At 37.5% G+C, this 17,480-nt stretch overlaps 1 protein-coding gene across 1 annotated transcript in view; it reads right to left on the bottom strand.

Annotated features, from left to right (window-relative positions):
• NBEA (neurobeachin) overlaps nucleotides 1–17,480 on the bottom strand; it is a 928,080-nt gene that overhangs the window by 727,551 nt on the left and 183,049 nt on the right. The window contains exon 11 of the mRNA XM_006083617.3: nucleotides 1,452–1,560. Coding sequence (XP_006083679.1) covers nucleotides 1,452–1,560 — 109 coding nt within the window. The remainder of the gene's footprint in view (nucleotides 1–1,451; nucleotides 1,561–17,480) is intronic.

Genomic DNA, 17,480 nt, shown 5'->3' with positions numbered 1-17,480 from the left:
TATATATATATATATATATATATATATATTACACACACATATATATATACACATATATATCCAATATTATTCAAAATAAAAAAATGCAAATAAAAACCACAAGAAAATATTTTTAAAAAAAATATATTTTATTGATTTTTTACAGAGAGGAAGGGAGAGGAATAGAGAGTTAGAAACATGGATTAGAGAGAAACATCGATCAGCTGCCTCTTGCACGCCCCCTACTGGGGATGTGCCCGCAACCAACATACATGCCCTTGACCGGAATCGAACCTGGGACCCTTGAGTCTGCAGGCTGACGCTCTATCCACTGAGCCAAACCGGTTAGGGCAAGAAAATATTTTTACCCACTAAATTGACAATATAATATTAAGGCATTAATTCCGAGAAAGAGAAAGTACTGAAGTCTATTTATTTTATTTTAAGTGTTTTCACAATATTCTAATTTTAAGCTAAGTTTTAGTGTAAAACAAATGCTCACTTTAGCCCTAGCCAGTTTTGCTCAGTGTATAGAGCAGTGATGGCGAACCTTTTGAGCTCGGCGTGTCAGCATTTTGAAAAACCCTAACTTAACTCTGGTGCCGTGTCACATATAGAAATTTTTTGATATTTGCAACCATAGTAAAACAAAGACTTATATTTTTGATATTTATTTTATATATTTAAATGCCATTTAACAAAGAAAAATCAACCAAAAAAATGAGTTCGCTTGTCAGAGGTTCGCCATCACTGGAATAGAGCATAGGCCTGTGGACCGAAGGGTCCCGGGTTTGATTCCAGTCAAGGGCACATATCTTGGTTGCAGGTTCCTCCCTGGCTCAGGCCCTGGTCAGGGCTCATGCAGGGGGAACTAATCGATGTCTCTCTCTCACATCAATGTTTCTCTCTGTCTTTCCCTCTCTCTTCCACTTTCTCTGATTATCAATGGAAAAATATCCTTGGGTGAGGATTAAAAAAAAAAAAAGCTCTTTAAAATTATGCTGATAAAACATTAGTAAATAAATGACAAGTTTATGTAAGGGGTAGTTCCTGATAGTTACTGTGTCATGTGCAGTTATGTGGCAAAGGCATTTTATAGATTCTCATTCATGTAAAATGTAATTTCAGATAAATCTAGGCAATTATCAATACTCGAGATATAGGAAACAGTTTTCCATAATTAAAAAAGAATTAAGAACAAACTTATAACTTTGAAGAAAAGCAGGTGAAATATTTTTTTTTAGTTTCTATTTTCACTCAGAATTTCTTAGTTATATAAATTTCTAACCCAATTTAGTTCAATGTCTACACTTACATCTAGGTGCATAATATAAAAATGTTTATGAATTAGCCTAAAATATAGCCTCTGTACAGTTAATGGAAAAGGAAACTATAGAAAAACTATAATTAGTGATTGTCAGTTGTCCATCTTTGAAGGCTACACAATAAAATCATCATTACATATCACTTACCTTTTCAAGTAAGTAGCCAATGACTAAAAAGCCTTTTCCACCCAGCATCTGTTCTTGCATGGCTACCGAACTTTTAAGCAGTTCAACCAGGAAAGCCAAAAGAGTAGCACTGCATGTAAAGTACAGATAATTTCATTATATAACCATCAACTGTTGATTATAAATAGTGTTCAATTTCAATATTTTTATGACAAAAGATAACCATGTTTAAATCAAATCTGTTTTGCTGACAATGATTATACCTTATTTACGCAATAATATATTTCTTACAAACATGAGAAAACTAGTTTCATCTATTTAAAATTAAATATCATAAATCAACAAATAACTGTGTAGATTTTTTTATGTTCCAAGGCAAAACATCTAAGTTTACCTATACACATATGTATTCCCTGTTTCAAGCAAATTTAACATAAGAAACACACCCCAAAATGTCACTTCATCATAATAAAGACTTTATCATAATATTTCTTTAAAGAACATGTTATCTTAGAGAATTTTAAATAGGTATACGAGATTGTTTTGGAAGAACACACTGACTTTTTAATAAACCTTTCATTTAGACCTATTTTTATTACTTTTTTTTAAGATATCCAGAGAGCCCTGGCCAGCAGGGTTCAGTGGTTAGAGCGTCAGCTTGTACACTAGAGGATCACAGGTTCAACTACTGGTCATGGGCACCTACCTGACCTACCTGGGGGTTGCAGGTTTAACCCCTCCCCAAATCCCCACTCCCCCATCCCCCACTCCTGTCCTCAGTCAGGGTGCATGCAGGAGGCAACCAACCAATGGATGTGTCTCTCACACTGATGTTTCTCTCTCTCTCTCTCTCTCTCTCTCTCTCTCTCTCTCTCTCTCTCTCTCATCCCTCACCCTCCCTTCCACTCTCTCTAAAAAAAAAATCAATGGAAAAAATATCCTCACTTCTGGGTAAGGGTCAAAAAAATATATATCTGGAGACATATGAAACATGTTACTTATGTCCCTAAATGCCCTCAGGAAAGTTCATGAGAGCAGAGAAAAGAAATGATTTATGTAATATTAAAATGAAAAGTGACAATAACACAATGTATATACAACACATAAAAGCACATAAAGATATGTGCCAGACAAACATAAAACACTTGATGTGGTAACTGAATGAAGAAACAAAAGAAAAACAAAGTATTGCAATTAATTAAGCTGGGGTAATATATTACTTCAGAAAGTTACATAGAACAATTTTCAAACAGCAGCATTCATACATGACAGTATTTCTAGTTATATGTTACCATAGTTTATAGCAATAAATGACTATAAGCCAGACTTTACCACCTATTAAAATAATATCTATTTAAAGTGCTTTACAAGGACCCTAAATTCCCTATTTATATTCACAAGCATGGGTAAAGCCTCAAATTTCTAAATATATTTTAATACACAAGTACTCATTCCTAAAAGAAATTAAGAAAATCTGGTAATGAGGAAAACTTGAAAATTACTAAGGCCCCTAAATAATCTAAAGTTATTATATTCTCTTGAGTTATTAAAAAAAATACTTTTGTAAAAAAAAATCCAGAGAGCCCTGGCCGGCAGGGTTCAGGGTTTTGAGCGTCATGGGCACTTACCTGACCTACCTGAGGGTTGCTCTTCTGATTTCAATAAAAATTACAAACAATACTTTTCTCTAACAGTGAGGTTATACTTGTTCAAATTAGAAAAGTATTCTCATAAAAATAATTAACAAAAATTATCATTATTGTAAAAATTAATCGTTTAACAGATTTCAGCTAGAAAAAAAATATACTACATTTGAAAACAAAGTACTTCATTACAGGAAATTAAAATTCTATTACATTATTTGGCCCTGTATCTTTAAACCACAAAAACAAGTAAACTAGTATTACTAATCAATGATATTGTTTTACTCTGTCCTAAAAACCAAAGGTAGATATTTACAAGAAAAACACAACTCCCAAGGAATTCCTTGGGATTTTTTAAATGTTTCTGTAAAAAAAAGAACAGCTATTAAAAGCAATCTAGTCCATTTTAAATGAATTGTATCAATAGTCAAAGCCACTTCACAAATAACTGCTTAAGTACTATTATACATAGTACTTCTGCCTACATGTTTGAAAAGAATGAAGACAGCGATTGCATAGAGATCACACAATTTCCTAATCTGTTCATGGAATTTTAACCTACATCTGAGTTAGTGATTTAGAGAGGAAGATGACTAGGATTCCTAAACATCAGCACTGCCAAAAAGACCAGAAAAGCATCACTATGGTCCCTATGGTCCATAAAAAAATGCACAAAGTATTTCTTATGATAAATCTTCCTCCTGTGTAGACCCATATAAAATTAAAAGGATGCCATAGATTTTCTTATTCTTTTATGTCAGAAAGACAACTTTCTCAAACATCTAATGAATTAACTCAAGACTTCTAAACACACTAGAGATTCATTACAAAACCAGAAATATTAATTTTATTTTTCCAAAATCTTAACACATGATATAATACCCATATAATATTAATTTCACTTCAATTTTAACTATGACAAAAATTGAAAAGTCAAATTCATTCACTAACAAAGGTATTATTCATTTATACCTAAGACCCAATGCAATAGCAATACCATATCTTTTTTAAATCTTTAAAATAGATATATTTGACATGGTAGATGTAATAGTAAAGAGATGGCCATCTTCGAAGAGGTACATTTTCAAACATAATTTAACAAACTTACCAGTAACTAAAATGCATCGGATTGCTGCAGGGCTCACAATAAACTTGCAAAATTCTGTGTACTGCCATACAAAATTTTTCTCCATTCTTGCCTATTTCCAACTCCCCTAGATACAAAGGCAAATATAAAGGATACTTCAGCCCATTCCTATATCTCCTACATACCACTTCCTGTCTAGACACATCAGTTCAACTGTAGAGGATCTAAATATATAGGATAAGTCAAAAGTAAGTATCTGTGTCAGCCAAAACGAGAAAATCTCTTGAAAAGTGTAGCAATTGCTAGAAAGAGATGTTCACAGAATTTTTTTACTTGATAGATAAAAAGTACTCTGATTTTTATCTCATAAGATAAAACTGCTAAACTTTTCAAAAGACATTGTAACAGATGTTCTGTACGTAGCAATTCTACTTCAGAAACAGTTAATGGGTTTTTAATTCTGTCTCCTTTAATGGAAAATGACACTAAATATTTTTAGGGTTATATCTTAAAAATAATAACAATCTTCCAATTTTTAATAAGCTTCAAGTAATCTAGGAAATAATATTTATTTCAAGTGATATACTTATAAAGGTCTAGACCTTAGGAAAATTGAAAAAATAGTATAATACATTTAACAACTTACTATGTTTATTAAAATGTCTAGAGCTTTCTGGCCCATATTACACACACACACACACACACACACACACACACACACACACCAGTCTTGGTCCATTAACACCAAATAATTTTAATAACTATGTAAAAATATAACTAAATTCTGTTTCTAATAAAAAATATGACTATATTTAGGTTCCATTAAAATTTATATAACTATAGATTTTTACTTGATTTTAATATTATTTTATTATTTGAGGTACTTTATTATTTAAAGATAAAATATATCATAAAGATAGACCTACTTTATTACTGAAATGATTAATATTAAATATATAACCTAAGTTCAGTTCAAAAGCGGTTCTTAGAATATAGAAAATCACTTTTCAATTTGCTTTGTACAAGCAAGTACCTCAATTTGATGAGTTGTTTAAATATATTAAGAATTGGAATTAATAGTGTTAAAATAAAATATTCTATATTCATTCAGAAATTCAACACATTCCTTTATAAAAATTTGTTTTTAATCTTTAAAAAACACTCACTACAAGCAAAGTAACTGTCAGAATAAATTCAGAAGTAGATTAAGTCCTAATAAGATTTAAGGTGCCAGTTAGGGGAGGGAGAGTCTTTTGGCTTTTTCATAAAGTTTCATGTCTTAGGTAGCTTACTTTAGTATTGAAATAGATTGAAACCTTGCAAAAGATAATTAAACTTATATAAAATATCTAATACTATAGTTTTAATGCTAGTTTTTTTCCACTACAAACTCTTTGGAGATGAGAGTGATCATAGCAAGAATAAAACTGTAAAAGAAATCAACTCAAGTCCAACTCAAGATAATTTTACACTCAACACAATTTCCAGCAACATACACACACAAAAAATCTCACAGTAAGTTAGAAGAGTTAAATTTTTTCACAGTTCAAAATTAGAAACGCCCAAACCAAAAGTTTCCAACTCCAGGTACATTTAGCTGTCACTTTTAGACAATATATTCCTGAAGATGCTATCTCAAAAGACCATTGCCTACCTGCCTACATATGCAATGAATCCTGGTACACAAACTGTTACATTCATCAAATAAGACAACAAGTGGAGATATACACTAAATTAAGTAAAATACATTTATCTGCAAGTCAAAAAAAGAAAAGAGTGAAATGCAGCACAATAAAATGTAAGGATGGATGGAATACACTGGGTAGCACATGAAATCACTGAGCCTGCACTTCACCATGAAACCTCTCCTCTGTAATCTCTCTTTTCTTTCAAACTGCTATGAGACAGGCAGCCATTCAATAGCTGCCACTATCATGGCTATTTAAGAGCATTCTTGAAAGGCTCTATTAAAAGTTTGTCAAGCTGTAACACATTTTTACCTTTTTTTGGTAACAAACTTTGATTTTATATTTCATTAGCCTATTTTATTTCTGACAAAATATATTCATAGCCAAAAAACATCAAAGTTTATTAAAGTGTGATTGAAAGGTATAACAATTTGTCTTATCAAAGAAACAAAATTTAAAAATTTGATCATGTAAATGAATTAATTATAAATCCGTTATGTCATAATGTGTTATTACATAATATCTATCAGTATTTACAAAGTTTGAGAACAAGAGTCTCTTGATCAGTTCCATTCATCCTATCTAATAAAAGAGAAACATGGTAATTAACCATAACTCCGCTACCCTTCCCATTGGCTAATCAGCGAGATATGCAAATTAACTGCCAACCAAGATGGCAGCAGGCTGCCAGGCAGCTGAAGTGAACAGGAGGCTTGCTTGCTCCAGTAACGGAGGAAGCCAAGGTTCCCCGCTTGCCTTGCCGGCCTCTGAGCTGCTCTCTAAGAAACATTGTTGCAAATATAGAAGCTAAACAAAACTCCAGATACCTGCTTTCAGCCATCAGAGCTGGAGCGAGCAGGACCAAATCAGTGTTACAATTATAGAACCCAAACAAACCCAGATCCCTGCTTTCAGCAGCGGAGGCCTCAAGCTGGAGCTGGCCTCAGAGCTAAAGCTGGCTCTCAGCTCCAGTGACAGCTATAGAAGGTAAATAAATCACAGAATTAAAAAAAAAAAGAAAAAAGGAGAGGTTGGGAGCTTCCGTCACCCGCCAGCCTGAAAACGGCCCTCAGCCCCTCACCCAGACTGGCCAGGCACCCATATGAGGACCCCCACCCTGAAGGGGGTGTGACCAGCTGCAAACAGCCATCAGCCTGTCATCCAGGCTGGCCAGGCATCCAAGCGGGACCCCCACCCTGATCCGGGACACCCTTCAGGGCAAACCAGCTGGCCCCCACCCATGCACCAGGCCTCTATCCTATATAGTAGAAGGGTAATATGCCTCCCAGAACCGGGATCAGCGGAGCCGCGAGGCCTCCCGAACCCAAGATCAGCGGAGCCGCGAGGACTCCTGGCACCGGAATCAGCAGAGCCGCGAGGCCTCCTGGCACCAGGATCAGCGGAGCCGCAAGGCCTCCTGGCCCCTGGAGTAGCGTGACAGGGGGCAGCGCCCAAACCAACTGATCACCCTGCGGCTCTGTGTGTGACAGGGGGCAGGGCCACAACCTCCATATCGGCCCTGCTCTGTTCCTGACAGGGGAAGGCGCCCCAACCCCCTGATCGGCCCTACTCTGTGCCTGATAGGGGGGAGCTCCCCAACCCCCTGATTGACCCTGCTCTGTGTGTGACAGGGGAAGGCGCCCCAACCCCCCCATGGGCCCTGCGCTGTGTGTGACGGGGTAGAGCCGCAACCTCCCCATCGGCCCTGCCCTGAGTGTGACAGCAGCGGCACCCCAACCCCCTGATCGGCCCTGCTCTGTGGGTGACAGGGGGCGGCGCCCCAACCCCCAGATCCGCCCTGCTCTGTGTGTGACAGGGGTTGGTGCCCCAACTCCCCTATCGGCCCTACTCTGTGCGTGACAGGGGGGAGCTCCCCAACTCCCTGATCCGCCCTGCTCTGTGTGTGATGGGGGGAGCTCCCCTACCCCCTGATCGGCCCTGCTCTGTGCATGACAGGGGGCGGTGCCCCAACTCCCCTATCGGCCCTGCTCTGAGCCCAACCAGGGGCTGCACCTAGGGATTGGGCCTGCCCTCTGCCACCCGGGAGCAGGCCTAAGCCAGCAGGTCGTTATCTCCCAAGGGGTCCCAGACTGTGAGAGGACACAAGTGGGGCTGAGGGACACAGCCCCCCCGCCAGTGAACAAATTTTTGTGCACCAGGCCTCTAGTAATATCTATAAAATGGCTGATAGATATTAACTGAAAAGGCTCTAATGTAAAACAAAACAAAACAAAAAAACTCTCAAAACCTAACAGTTTGCAATTTAACCTCAAATGACACACTGCCACTTCAATGCTCTACTAGTAAATGCCCTAGTCTATTTATGAAAACTTTCCTGGACATGTAACAAGTAGCAGCACCACTATAATAATACATGAATACTTCAGAAATTTGATGCTGTAATTTCCTACACTTAAAAAAACACTAAATTTCAAAGAAAAAATAGGAAGATTATAACTACACATGTGTTACATGTGTTAATCTTAACTATATATGTAATGCCCTTCATGATGAAAGCATGCTACTGCAGGGAAGCCAACTGGTCAGTGCTTTATCTGGTGCTGGCTTTACTTTCAGCCAATCCTCAGCCTATTTAACAAAAGCAGAATTAAAAATATACCCTAGATGTGCTGAAATTACAAAATAAAGGAAAAAATGTTTAAACAGCTGATTACACAGAAAGCTGAAATAATTATTTGACTCTACGTATATAGTATGGCAAAAGTAGGTTTACAGTTGTGAGTATGGGAAATGCAGAGTTCATTCTTGTATTGTTATTTATCATTGAATTATTTTCCATATGAACAACTGTAAACGTACTTTTGCCCACCCTGTAGGCCCAATAATTTTCTATTCTGTTTATCATTAATTATCTTTTTTAAGTGATCTATACAGTAAAACTGACCTCTTTATTTTATGTGTATATGTAGAGTTCTGAGAATGTTAGATATATAGATTTGTATAATCTCACCAAAATCAAGATAGATAGATACCAGTTACATCATATCAAAAATACTCATTTATCCTATCCCTTTACATCTTTATAAGCCACAGTCTCCCAACACCAGTAACCTTAGGTAAGGACTTACCTCTTATCCATCACTTTACTTTTGACTTCTCATGATTTTCATATAAATGGAATCATACAATATATAATCTGAGTATGTCATTGACCTCAACATACTGCCTTTGAGATTCATCCAAGTAGTTGCATACATCAAGAGTTTATTCCTTTTAACTATTCAATATAATACCATTGTATGAATGGATTGCAACAATTTTTGTATACATTTGAATTATATATGTTAATAGCAATTATGAATAGGACTACTATAAACATTCACAAAAGTGTTTTTGTGTGAACACAGTTTTCATTCATTTCTCATGAGCACAATCCCAGGAGTAGAAAGGTTGAATAACAAAATAAGTGTATATTTAACTTTATAATAAACTGCCTGCCTTCCTGATTGCCCCTAACTGCTTCTGCCTGCCAGCCTGATCGCCCCATAACCGCTCCCCTGACGGCCGGATTGACGGCTAACTGCTCCCCTGCTAACCCGATTGCCCCCAACTGCCCTCCCCTGCCAGCCTGATCACTCACAACTGCCCACCCCTGCCACAACCCGCCTCCTCTGCTGGGACTAGTCTCTTCCACACCGAGTGGAGCCGCAGAACCCCACGCCTCACCATGCAGAGAGGACTCTGGGACCCGCCCCCACTGTGTGCGCAGCCATCTTGTGACGACCTTGTACACGAGGGCGCGAGGACCACCTAAGCTATTATTAGTACAGAAAAACTACAATAAAAATAATCACAAAAATTCAAACACTTGGAGGTTAAATAGCATGCCATTAAACAATGATTGGGTTACCAAAGAGACCAAAGAAGAAATAAAAAGCATCAAGGCAACAAATGACAATGAAAACACAACAATCCAAAACCTATGGGACACAGTGAAAGCAGTCTTGAGAGGGAAGTTCATAGCTCTACAGGCCTACCTCAAAAAACAAGAAAAACTTGTAATAAACCATCTAACTCTGCAATTTGAAGAATTACAAAGAGAGCAATAAGAAAAACCCAGAGCAGAAGGAAATAATAAAGATCAGAGGGGAAATAAATGACATAGGGACCAAAAAAAGATCAATGAAACCAAGAACTGGTTCTTTGAAAGTATAAACAAGATTGATGAACCTCTAGCCAGGCTCACAAAGAAGCAAAGAGAGAGGACCCAAATAAAATCAGAAAAGAATGAGTCGAAATAACAACAGACCCCACAAATATGAAGTATCGTAAAAAATATGCTATGAGCCACTCTATTCCAACAAACTGGTTAACGTAGAAGAAATGGATATATTCCTAGAAAAATACAATCTTCCAAAACTCAATCAGGAAAAATCAAACATGTGAATAAGCTGATAACTATAGAGGAAATTGAAGCAGTAATCAAAAAACCTTCAACAAACAAAAGCCCCGGACCAGATGGCTTCACAGGGGAGTTTTATCAAATATTCAAAGAACTAAACCTATCTTCCTCAGACTATTCCAAAAAACTTAAGAGGAAGGAACACTCTCAAGCTCTTTCTACAAAGCCACCATTACATTTATCCCAAAACCAGATAAAGACAACACAAAGAAAGAGAATTATAGGCAATTATCCCTCATGAACATAGATGCCAAAATTCTCAACAAAATTCTAGCAAATCGGATCCAGCAGTACATCAGAAAGATCATACACCATGGGATTTAACCCAGGGATGCAAGGATGGTACAATATCCGCAAATCAATAAAGGTGATACATCACATAAACAAATTGAAAGATAAAGTCCATATAATCATATCAATTGATGCAGAGAAAGCATTTGACAAAATCCAACACCCTTTTTTTGATAAAAACTTTCAGCAAGGTGGGATTAGAAGGCTCATACCTCAACATAATAAAAGCCTTATATGACAAACCTGCATCCAATATCATACTCAATGGGCAAAAACTAAAACCATTTCCCCTAAGAATAAGAACAAGACAGGCATGTCCACTCTCACCACTCCTGTTTGACATAGTCCTGGAAGTGCTAGCCATGGCGATCAGACAAAGAAGAGAAATAAAAGGCATCCAAATTGAAAAAGAAGAAGTAAAATCGTCATCATTCGCAGATGACATGATATTATACATAGAAAATCCAAAGACTCCATCAAAAAACTACTAGAATTAATAAATGAATTAGGCAAAGTAGCAGGATGCAAAATTAACGAAATTCATGCAGGAGTAGACCTTCACTTGTCATTTGTTGATTTGTTGATGATAGCCATTCTGACAGGTGTGAGTTGGTACCGCACTGTCATTTTGATTTGCATCTCTCAAATGATTAGTGACTTTGAGCATGTTCTCATACGTCGCTTGGTCTTCCTTATGTCCTCTTTCAAAAAGTATCTATTTAGGTCCATTGCCCATTTTTTGATTGGGCTGTTTATCTTCCTTTTGTTAAGTTGTATGAGTTTCTTGTAAATGTTGGAGATTAAACCCTTATTGGTGATAACATTGGCAAATATGTTCTCCCATGCAGTGGGCTTTCTTATTGTTTTCTTGATGGTTCCTTTTGCTGTACAGAAACTTTTTTTTTAATGTAGTCCCATTTGTTTATTTTCTCTTTAGTTTGCATTGCCCTAGGAGCTGTATCAGTTAAGATATTGCTTAGGTATATGTCTGAGATTTTTCAGCCTGTAGATTCATCTAATATTTTTATGGTTTTCTGTTTTATGTTTAAATCCTTTATCCAATTTTGAGTTTATTTTGTGTATGGTGTAAGTTGGTGGTCTAGTTTTATTTTTTTGCATGTATCTGTCCAATTTTCCCAACACCATTTATTGAAAAGACTGTCTTGACTCTATTGTATGTTCATGCCTCCTTTGTCAAATGACAAGTGCTATCAAGGATGCGGAGAAAAAGGAACCCTTGTGCACTGCTGGTGGGAATGCAGACTGGTACAACCACTGTGGAGAATAGTATGGAGTTTCCTCAAAAAACTAAAACTGGGACTCCCATTTGACCCAGAGATCCCACTTCTAGGAATATATTCCAAGAAACTAGAAACACCAATCAGAAAGGATATATGCACAGATATGTTCATAGCAGCACAATTTACAATAGCTAAAATTTGGAAACAGCCTAAGTGCCCATCAGCAAATGAGTGGATTAGAAAACTGTGGTACATCATCTACACGATGGAATACTATGCTGCTGTGAAAAAGAAGGAATTCTTACCATTTGCAACAGCATGGATGGAGCTGGAGAGCATTATGCTAAGCGAAATAGGCGAGTCATAGAAAGATAAATATCACATGATCTCACTAATTTGTGGAATATATAGAACATCATAAACCAATGAACAAAAATAGGTACAGAAACCAAGAAGCATCGAACAGACTTTCAAACTTCAGCGGAAGGCAGTGGAAGGTTGGGGGGTGGGTAAGAAATCAACCAAAGGACTTGCATGCATGCATATAAGCATAACCAATGGACAGACACTAGGGGGGTGAGGGCATGTGCCAGGGGGTGTGGGATGTTGGGGGGAGGTCTATGGGGGAAAAAGGAGACAAACGTACTACTATTTGTAATACTTTAAACAGTAAAAAACAAAAACAAACAAACAAACAAAAACACGCCCTAATCATAAGGACTATAAAGTGCTTCCTCCCCCAACATATTTCTAAAGACCTATTTACAGCAATTCCTTTTCCAGGTACATCATGTCTGACTATCAAGGCAAAATTAGAAGGCAATTTCCAATTTAAAAAGACAAATCAAGAATAAGACCCAGATATGGCTGGGATGTTGGAATTAGCAGAATTGGAATTTAAAACAACTATAATTAATATGCAAAGGGTTCTGAATGATAAAAATAGATAGCATGAAAGAACAAAGGGGCAATGCAAGCATAGAAATGGAAATCTTAATTTTAAATTTTTTTTTAAAGGGAAGGAAATGAAAACTACACCTACGCATATCATTTTCAAATTACAGAAAATCAAAGTTAAACAATTCCTAAAAGGAAAAGACAACTTAAATATAGCAAAAAGAAGAATGATATCTAACTTTTCCTCAGAAACCATGCAAGCAAAAAGAGAATGGAGTGAAATGTTTAAAGCTTCAAGGGAAAAAAAAAACCATCAACCTCATCTTCTGTACCCTGCAAAATTATCCTTTGAAAGTGAAGAAGAAATAAAGACTCCCAAACAAACAAAAATTGAGGACATTTGTTTCCAGTAGAACTGACTTGTGTAAAAATGTTAACAGAAATTCTTTAAAGAGAAAGAAAACAATATAGGTCAGAAACTTGGATCTACATAAAGAAAGAACACTGAAGAAATAGTAATAAAAAGTTCTATTTTTTAATCTAAAGTAATCTGATAAAGTTTGTTCAAAATAACTGTTCAGACAGAACAGTCTTCAAATTAAGGAAAATTAACAAAGATTAAGAAGAGCATTGCATGATGTTATAAGGGTCAATTTTCTGAATAGACATAAGAATTCTCAAGGTGCAAGAGCATCAAACCAGATGATGCAAAAACTGCTATAACTACAAGGAGAAAGAAATGAATCCACTATGATAGTTAGAGACTTCAACACTCCTTTCTAATAAAAGGACAAATACAGTAAGGCAGAAAATCAGGATATAGTTGAACTCAATAATACCAACAAACCACTGGAGATAACTGACATCTATACACTACTTCATTCAACAGCAGCAAAATAAGCATTCCTCTCAAGCTCACGTGAAACATTCACTAAGACAGACCACCTTCTGGATCACAAATCACATCTTACAAATTAAAAAAAATAGAAAGCATACAATATCTATACTCAGATCATAGTGGAATTAAGTAGAAATAACAGATAACTAGAAAATCCCATAAGAAGTACAGATTAAACAGCACACTTCTAAATTACACCTGGGTAAAAAAGAAATCATGAGATATTAAAAATATTTTAAATGAAATGAAAATGAAAGCACAACTTACCAAATTTGTGAAATGAAATTAAAGCAATGCATATAGGTAAATTTATAACGTGATATGATATTGACTTATAATAAATACATTTGGTCTTCTTCCCAATTTCTGGCACAGAGCTCCTAAAGTCCTTGAAATTTTCTAAGTGATCAGAACAATTATAGCTGTCTTTAGTTATATTAATGAGATAAATTTTGTAACTTGCCTAAGAATGGGACCTACTTGCTAGTGGAGCCAACCATGTGATTAGTGTGTTGGAACCTTCAGACCCCATCACTCTCCCTAACCTCCAGGCTGCCTACTGTGTGATTTCAACTATATGACATTGTAGGAAAGGCAAATATACGGAGATAATAAAAAGATCAGTACTTTCTGGGAGTGGGATGAACAGACAAAGCACAGAGGATTTTTAGGGCAGAGAAAATATTTTTTATAACATTATAATGATTAATATATGTCATTAGACTTTTGTCAAAACCCAATGCACATGAGAATACACAATACCAAGAGTAAACTCAAAGTATCAACTTTGAGTGACTATGATGTATCAATTTAGTTTAAACCTTGATTAAAAAGTACAATTCTGGTCAGTGATGTTGATAATGCGGTAGAGTATGTATGTGTGGGGAGAGAGAGTATATGGCAGAGCCTTGCAAAATTTTATTGTAAACATTAAACTGCTCTAAAAAATACAATTTTTAACAATAATATAATGATAGGAAATAACTTCAGAGGAATGGAGGCGAGAGAGGTAACCTTTGCCTCCCCCCTGAAATTTCAACAAATTAAGCAACTTTATTTCAACAAAGAATTCCCTGCTCAATACAAAGGCACACTTCAGAGATCCACCCACTGAATAATCTAAAACTGGGCAACCAGGAATAAACAGGGAGACAAAAAGAAAGGAAAGCACAGACTGCTCACAGATGCAGCCCTGGAAAGAGGAGTTCAAGGCTCAGTGTGCAGAGGGGAGGAAGCCTGCAATAGCAGGCACTTCCTTCAGCACTGAGGAAAGGAGAGCTGCAGGGGCAGTCTAGCAGGGCCAGCAGTGAGCAGAGCTAACAGTGACTGAGCCAGCAGATGGCTGACAGAGCACAGAGATCTGCCCTGCTATACTCCACTGTCAGGTGGTGTTATTTCAAACAAAGAAATAGAAGCAGAGAGCACTGCCAAAATATACACTCCCCAAACTCTCCTCCCATTGCCCTTGGACTCAGGTTGAGGAGCATATTACCTGTAAACCAAGAGCAATTGGAATAGAAGCACTATTTTCCTGATCCCCAGGTGGGGTGCTTGGAGCAGGACCTGACAAAGGTCAGGGGTCACCTATACAGTGAGGGTAATACAATCCCCAACACAAAGCAGCCTAGCAGTACTATCTTAGAGAAGCCCTGGGGGTCAACACTGGAAAATAGTAGAAAGACCTCTTCAGAGGAAGCTGCCAACAGCCATTAATATAGACAGATAAAATAGCCTAGGTAAACTAGAGCAGTAAATACCATGAATAACCACTGTAACAAGGATGATTAGAAAGAACATGAAAAACCCCTAGAAAGCAAGCTGGAACACATGGAAATATGTGATATGAATGACAGATTGCAAGATTGCAGTTCTAAAAATACGTAATGAGATGCAAGAAAACACATACATTTAAGTCACTCAGAAAAAAATCAATGAACAAAATTAATACTTTACCAAAGACATTAAGACTTTTTAAAAACCAATCAGAAGTCCTGGTAATAAAGCATGCAATTAAAGAGATTAAGAGTAAACTACTGAGCAAAGAAAACAGAGCCGACCAGATGGAAGAAAGTATTAGTGATATCAAAGATAGGAGACTAGAAAAGGCACAGAAGGAAGAGAGACCTGAGCATAAAGACAAATGATAGAGTTCTACAAGAACTATCTGACTCTATCAGAAAAAGCAATATTACAATAACAGGCATTCCAGAGGACGAAGAGAGGAAGAGGGAATGCAGAGTCTATTCAAACAAATAGTGGATGAGAACTTCCCAAACAAATGGAAAGAACTAGATCCTTGAATCCAAGAATCAAACAGAATACCTGGTTACCTCAATCCAAAGAGGCCCTCTCCAAGACACTTGATTTTAAAACTGTCAAAAATTAATGACAAAGAAAAAATTCTCAAAGCTACCAAGAAAAAAGAAGGAAAAAATTCTCAAAGCTATAAAGGAAAACCCATTAGAATTTCATCTGACTAGTCAGCAGAAACTCTACAAGGAAGAAGAGAAACCAAATATTCAAATGTCTGAAAGAGAGAAATTGCCAGCCATGAATAATACGGGCAGCAAAATTATCCTTTAAATATGAAGGAGAAATAAAGATGGTCCAAGACATATAGAAGCTGAGGCATTTAATCACCAGAAAACCTCCATTGCAGGACATACTCAAAGGAGTTACTCTACATGAAACAAAGAACAGAAGGTCACAAACTACAAGTAAGGTCACCAAAAAAGTCACAGTATAAACAGGGATAATTTGTGACAACAAAAACATAAAAGGGGAGGGGAGTTAGGGTCTGAACTGGCAAAGGAGGATGAATTTCACCTACACTCAAAAGAAAAAATACTATGGTATATATGAACTTTATTTTTAATAAACCTAACTAGAGGCGCAGTGCATGAAATTCATACACTGGCAGGGGGAGGGGGTGTCCCTCAGCCCAGCCTGCACCCTCTCCAATCTGTGACCCCTCGGGGGATGTCCGACTGCCGTTTTAGGCCCGATCCCTGTGGGACTGGCAGTTGGACATCCCTCTCACAATCTAGGACTGCTGGCTCCCAACCGCTCGCCTGCCTGCCTGCCTGATTGCCCCTAACTGCTTCTACCTGCCAGCCTGATCACCCCCTAACCACTCCCCTGCTGGCACAATCGCCCCCAACTGCCCTCCCCTGCCGGCCCGATTGCCCCCAACTCCCCTCCCCTGACTTCCAGGTCACCCCTAACTGCCCTCTCTTGCAGGACTGGTCACCCCTAACTGCCCTCCCCTGTCAGCCTGATCACCCACAACTGCCCTCCCCTGCTGACCATCTTTTGGCTGTGGGTGTCGCCATCTTTGATGGTGTGGCAGTCAATTAGCATATGCCCTCCTCATTGGCTGTGGGCACCACCATCTTTGAGGGCAGGTCAGTCAATTAGCATATTCCCTCCTTATTGGCTGTGGGCGCTGCCATCTTTGAGGGCGGGGCAATCAGTTAGCATATTCCCTCCTTATTGGCTGTGGGCACCGCCATCTTTGCGACAGTGTGAGGGTCAATTAGCATATTCTTGCTTTATTGGATAGGATGATAACCACCCACAAAAATCTTCAAAACAGGACACAAAGCTTAAAAAAAGAGGAAATAAAGAAGTATGGAATACCACCAAACAAAAACACAAAGGAAAAAGAACCAATGGAGGCACAGAGCTATACCAGAAAACAAAAGATAAAATGGCCATAGGCAATCCTCAGACATCAATAATTACCCTAAGTGTAAATGGCCTGAATTCACTCATAAAGAGGCACAGAGTAGCTGAATGGATCAAAAAACGAAACCCAACCAAATGCTGCCTACAAGACATACATCTAAGCTGAAAAGACAAAGGTAGATGCAAAGTAAAAGG

This window comes from Myotis lucifugus, unplaced genomic scaffold (assembly GCF_000147115.1).
Source record: "Myotis lucifugus unplaced genomic scaffold, Myoluc2.0 scaffold_7, whole genome shotgun sequence".
NCBI lineage: Eukaryota > Metazoa > Chordata > Mammalia > Chiroptera > Vespertilionidae > Myotis > Myotis lucifugus.
The sequence above is the reverse complement of the archived record's forward strand: the minus strand, read 5'-3'. Positions and strand labels throughout refer to the sequence as shown.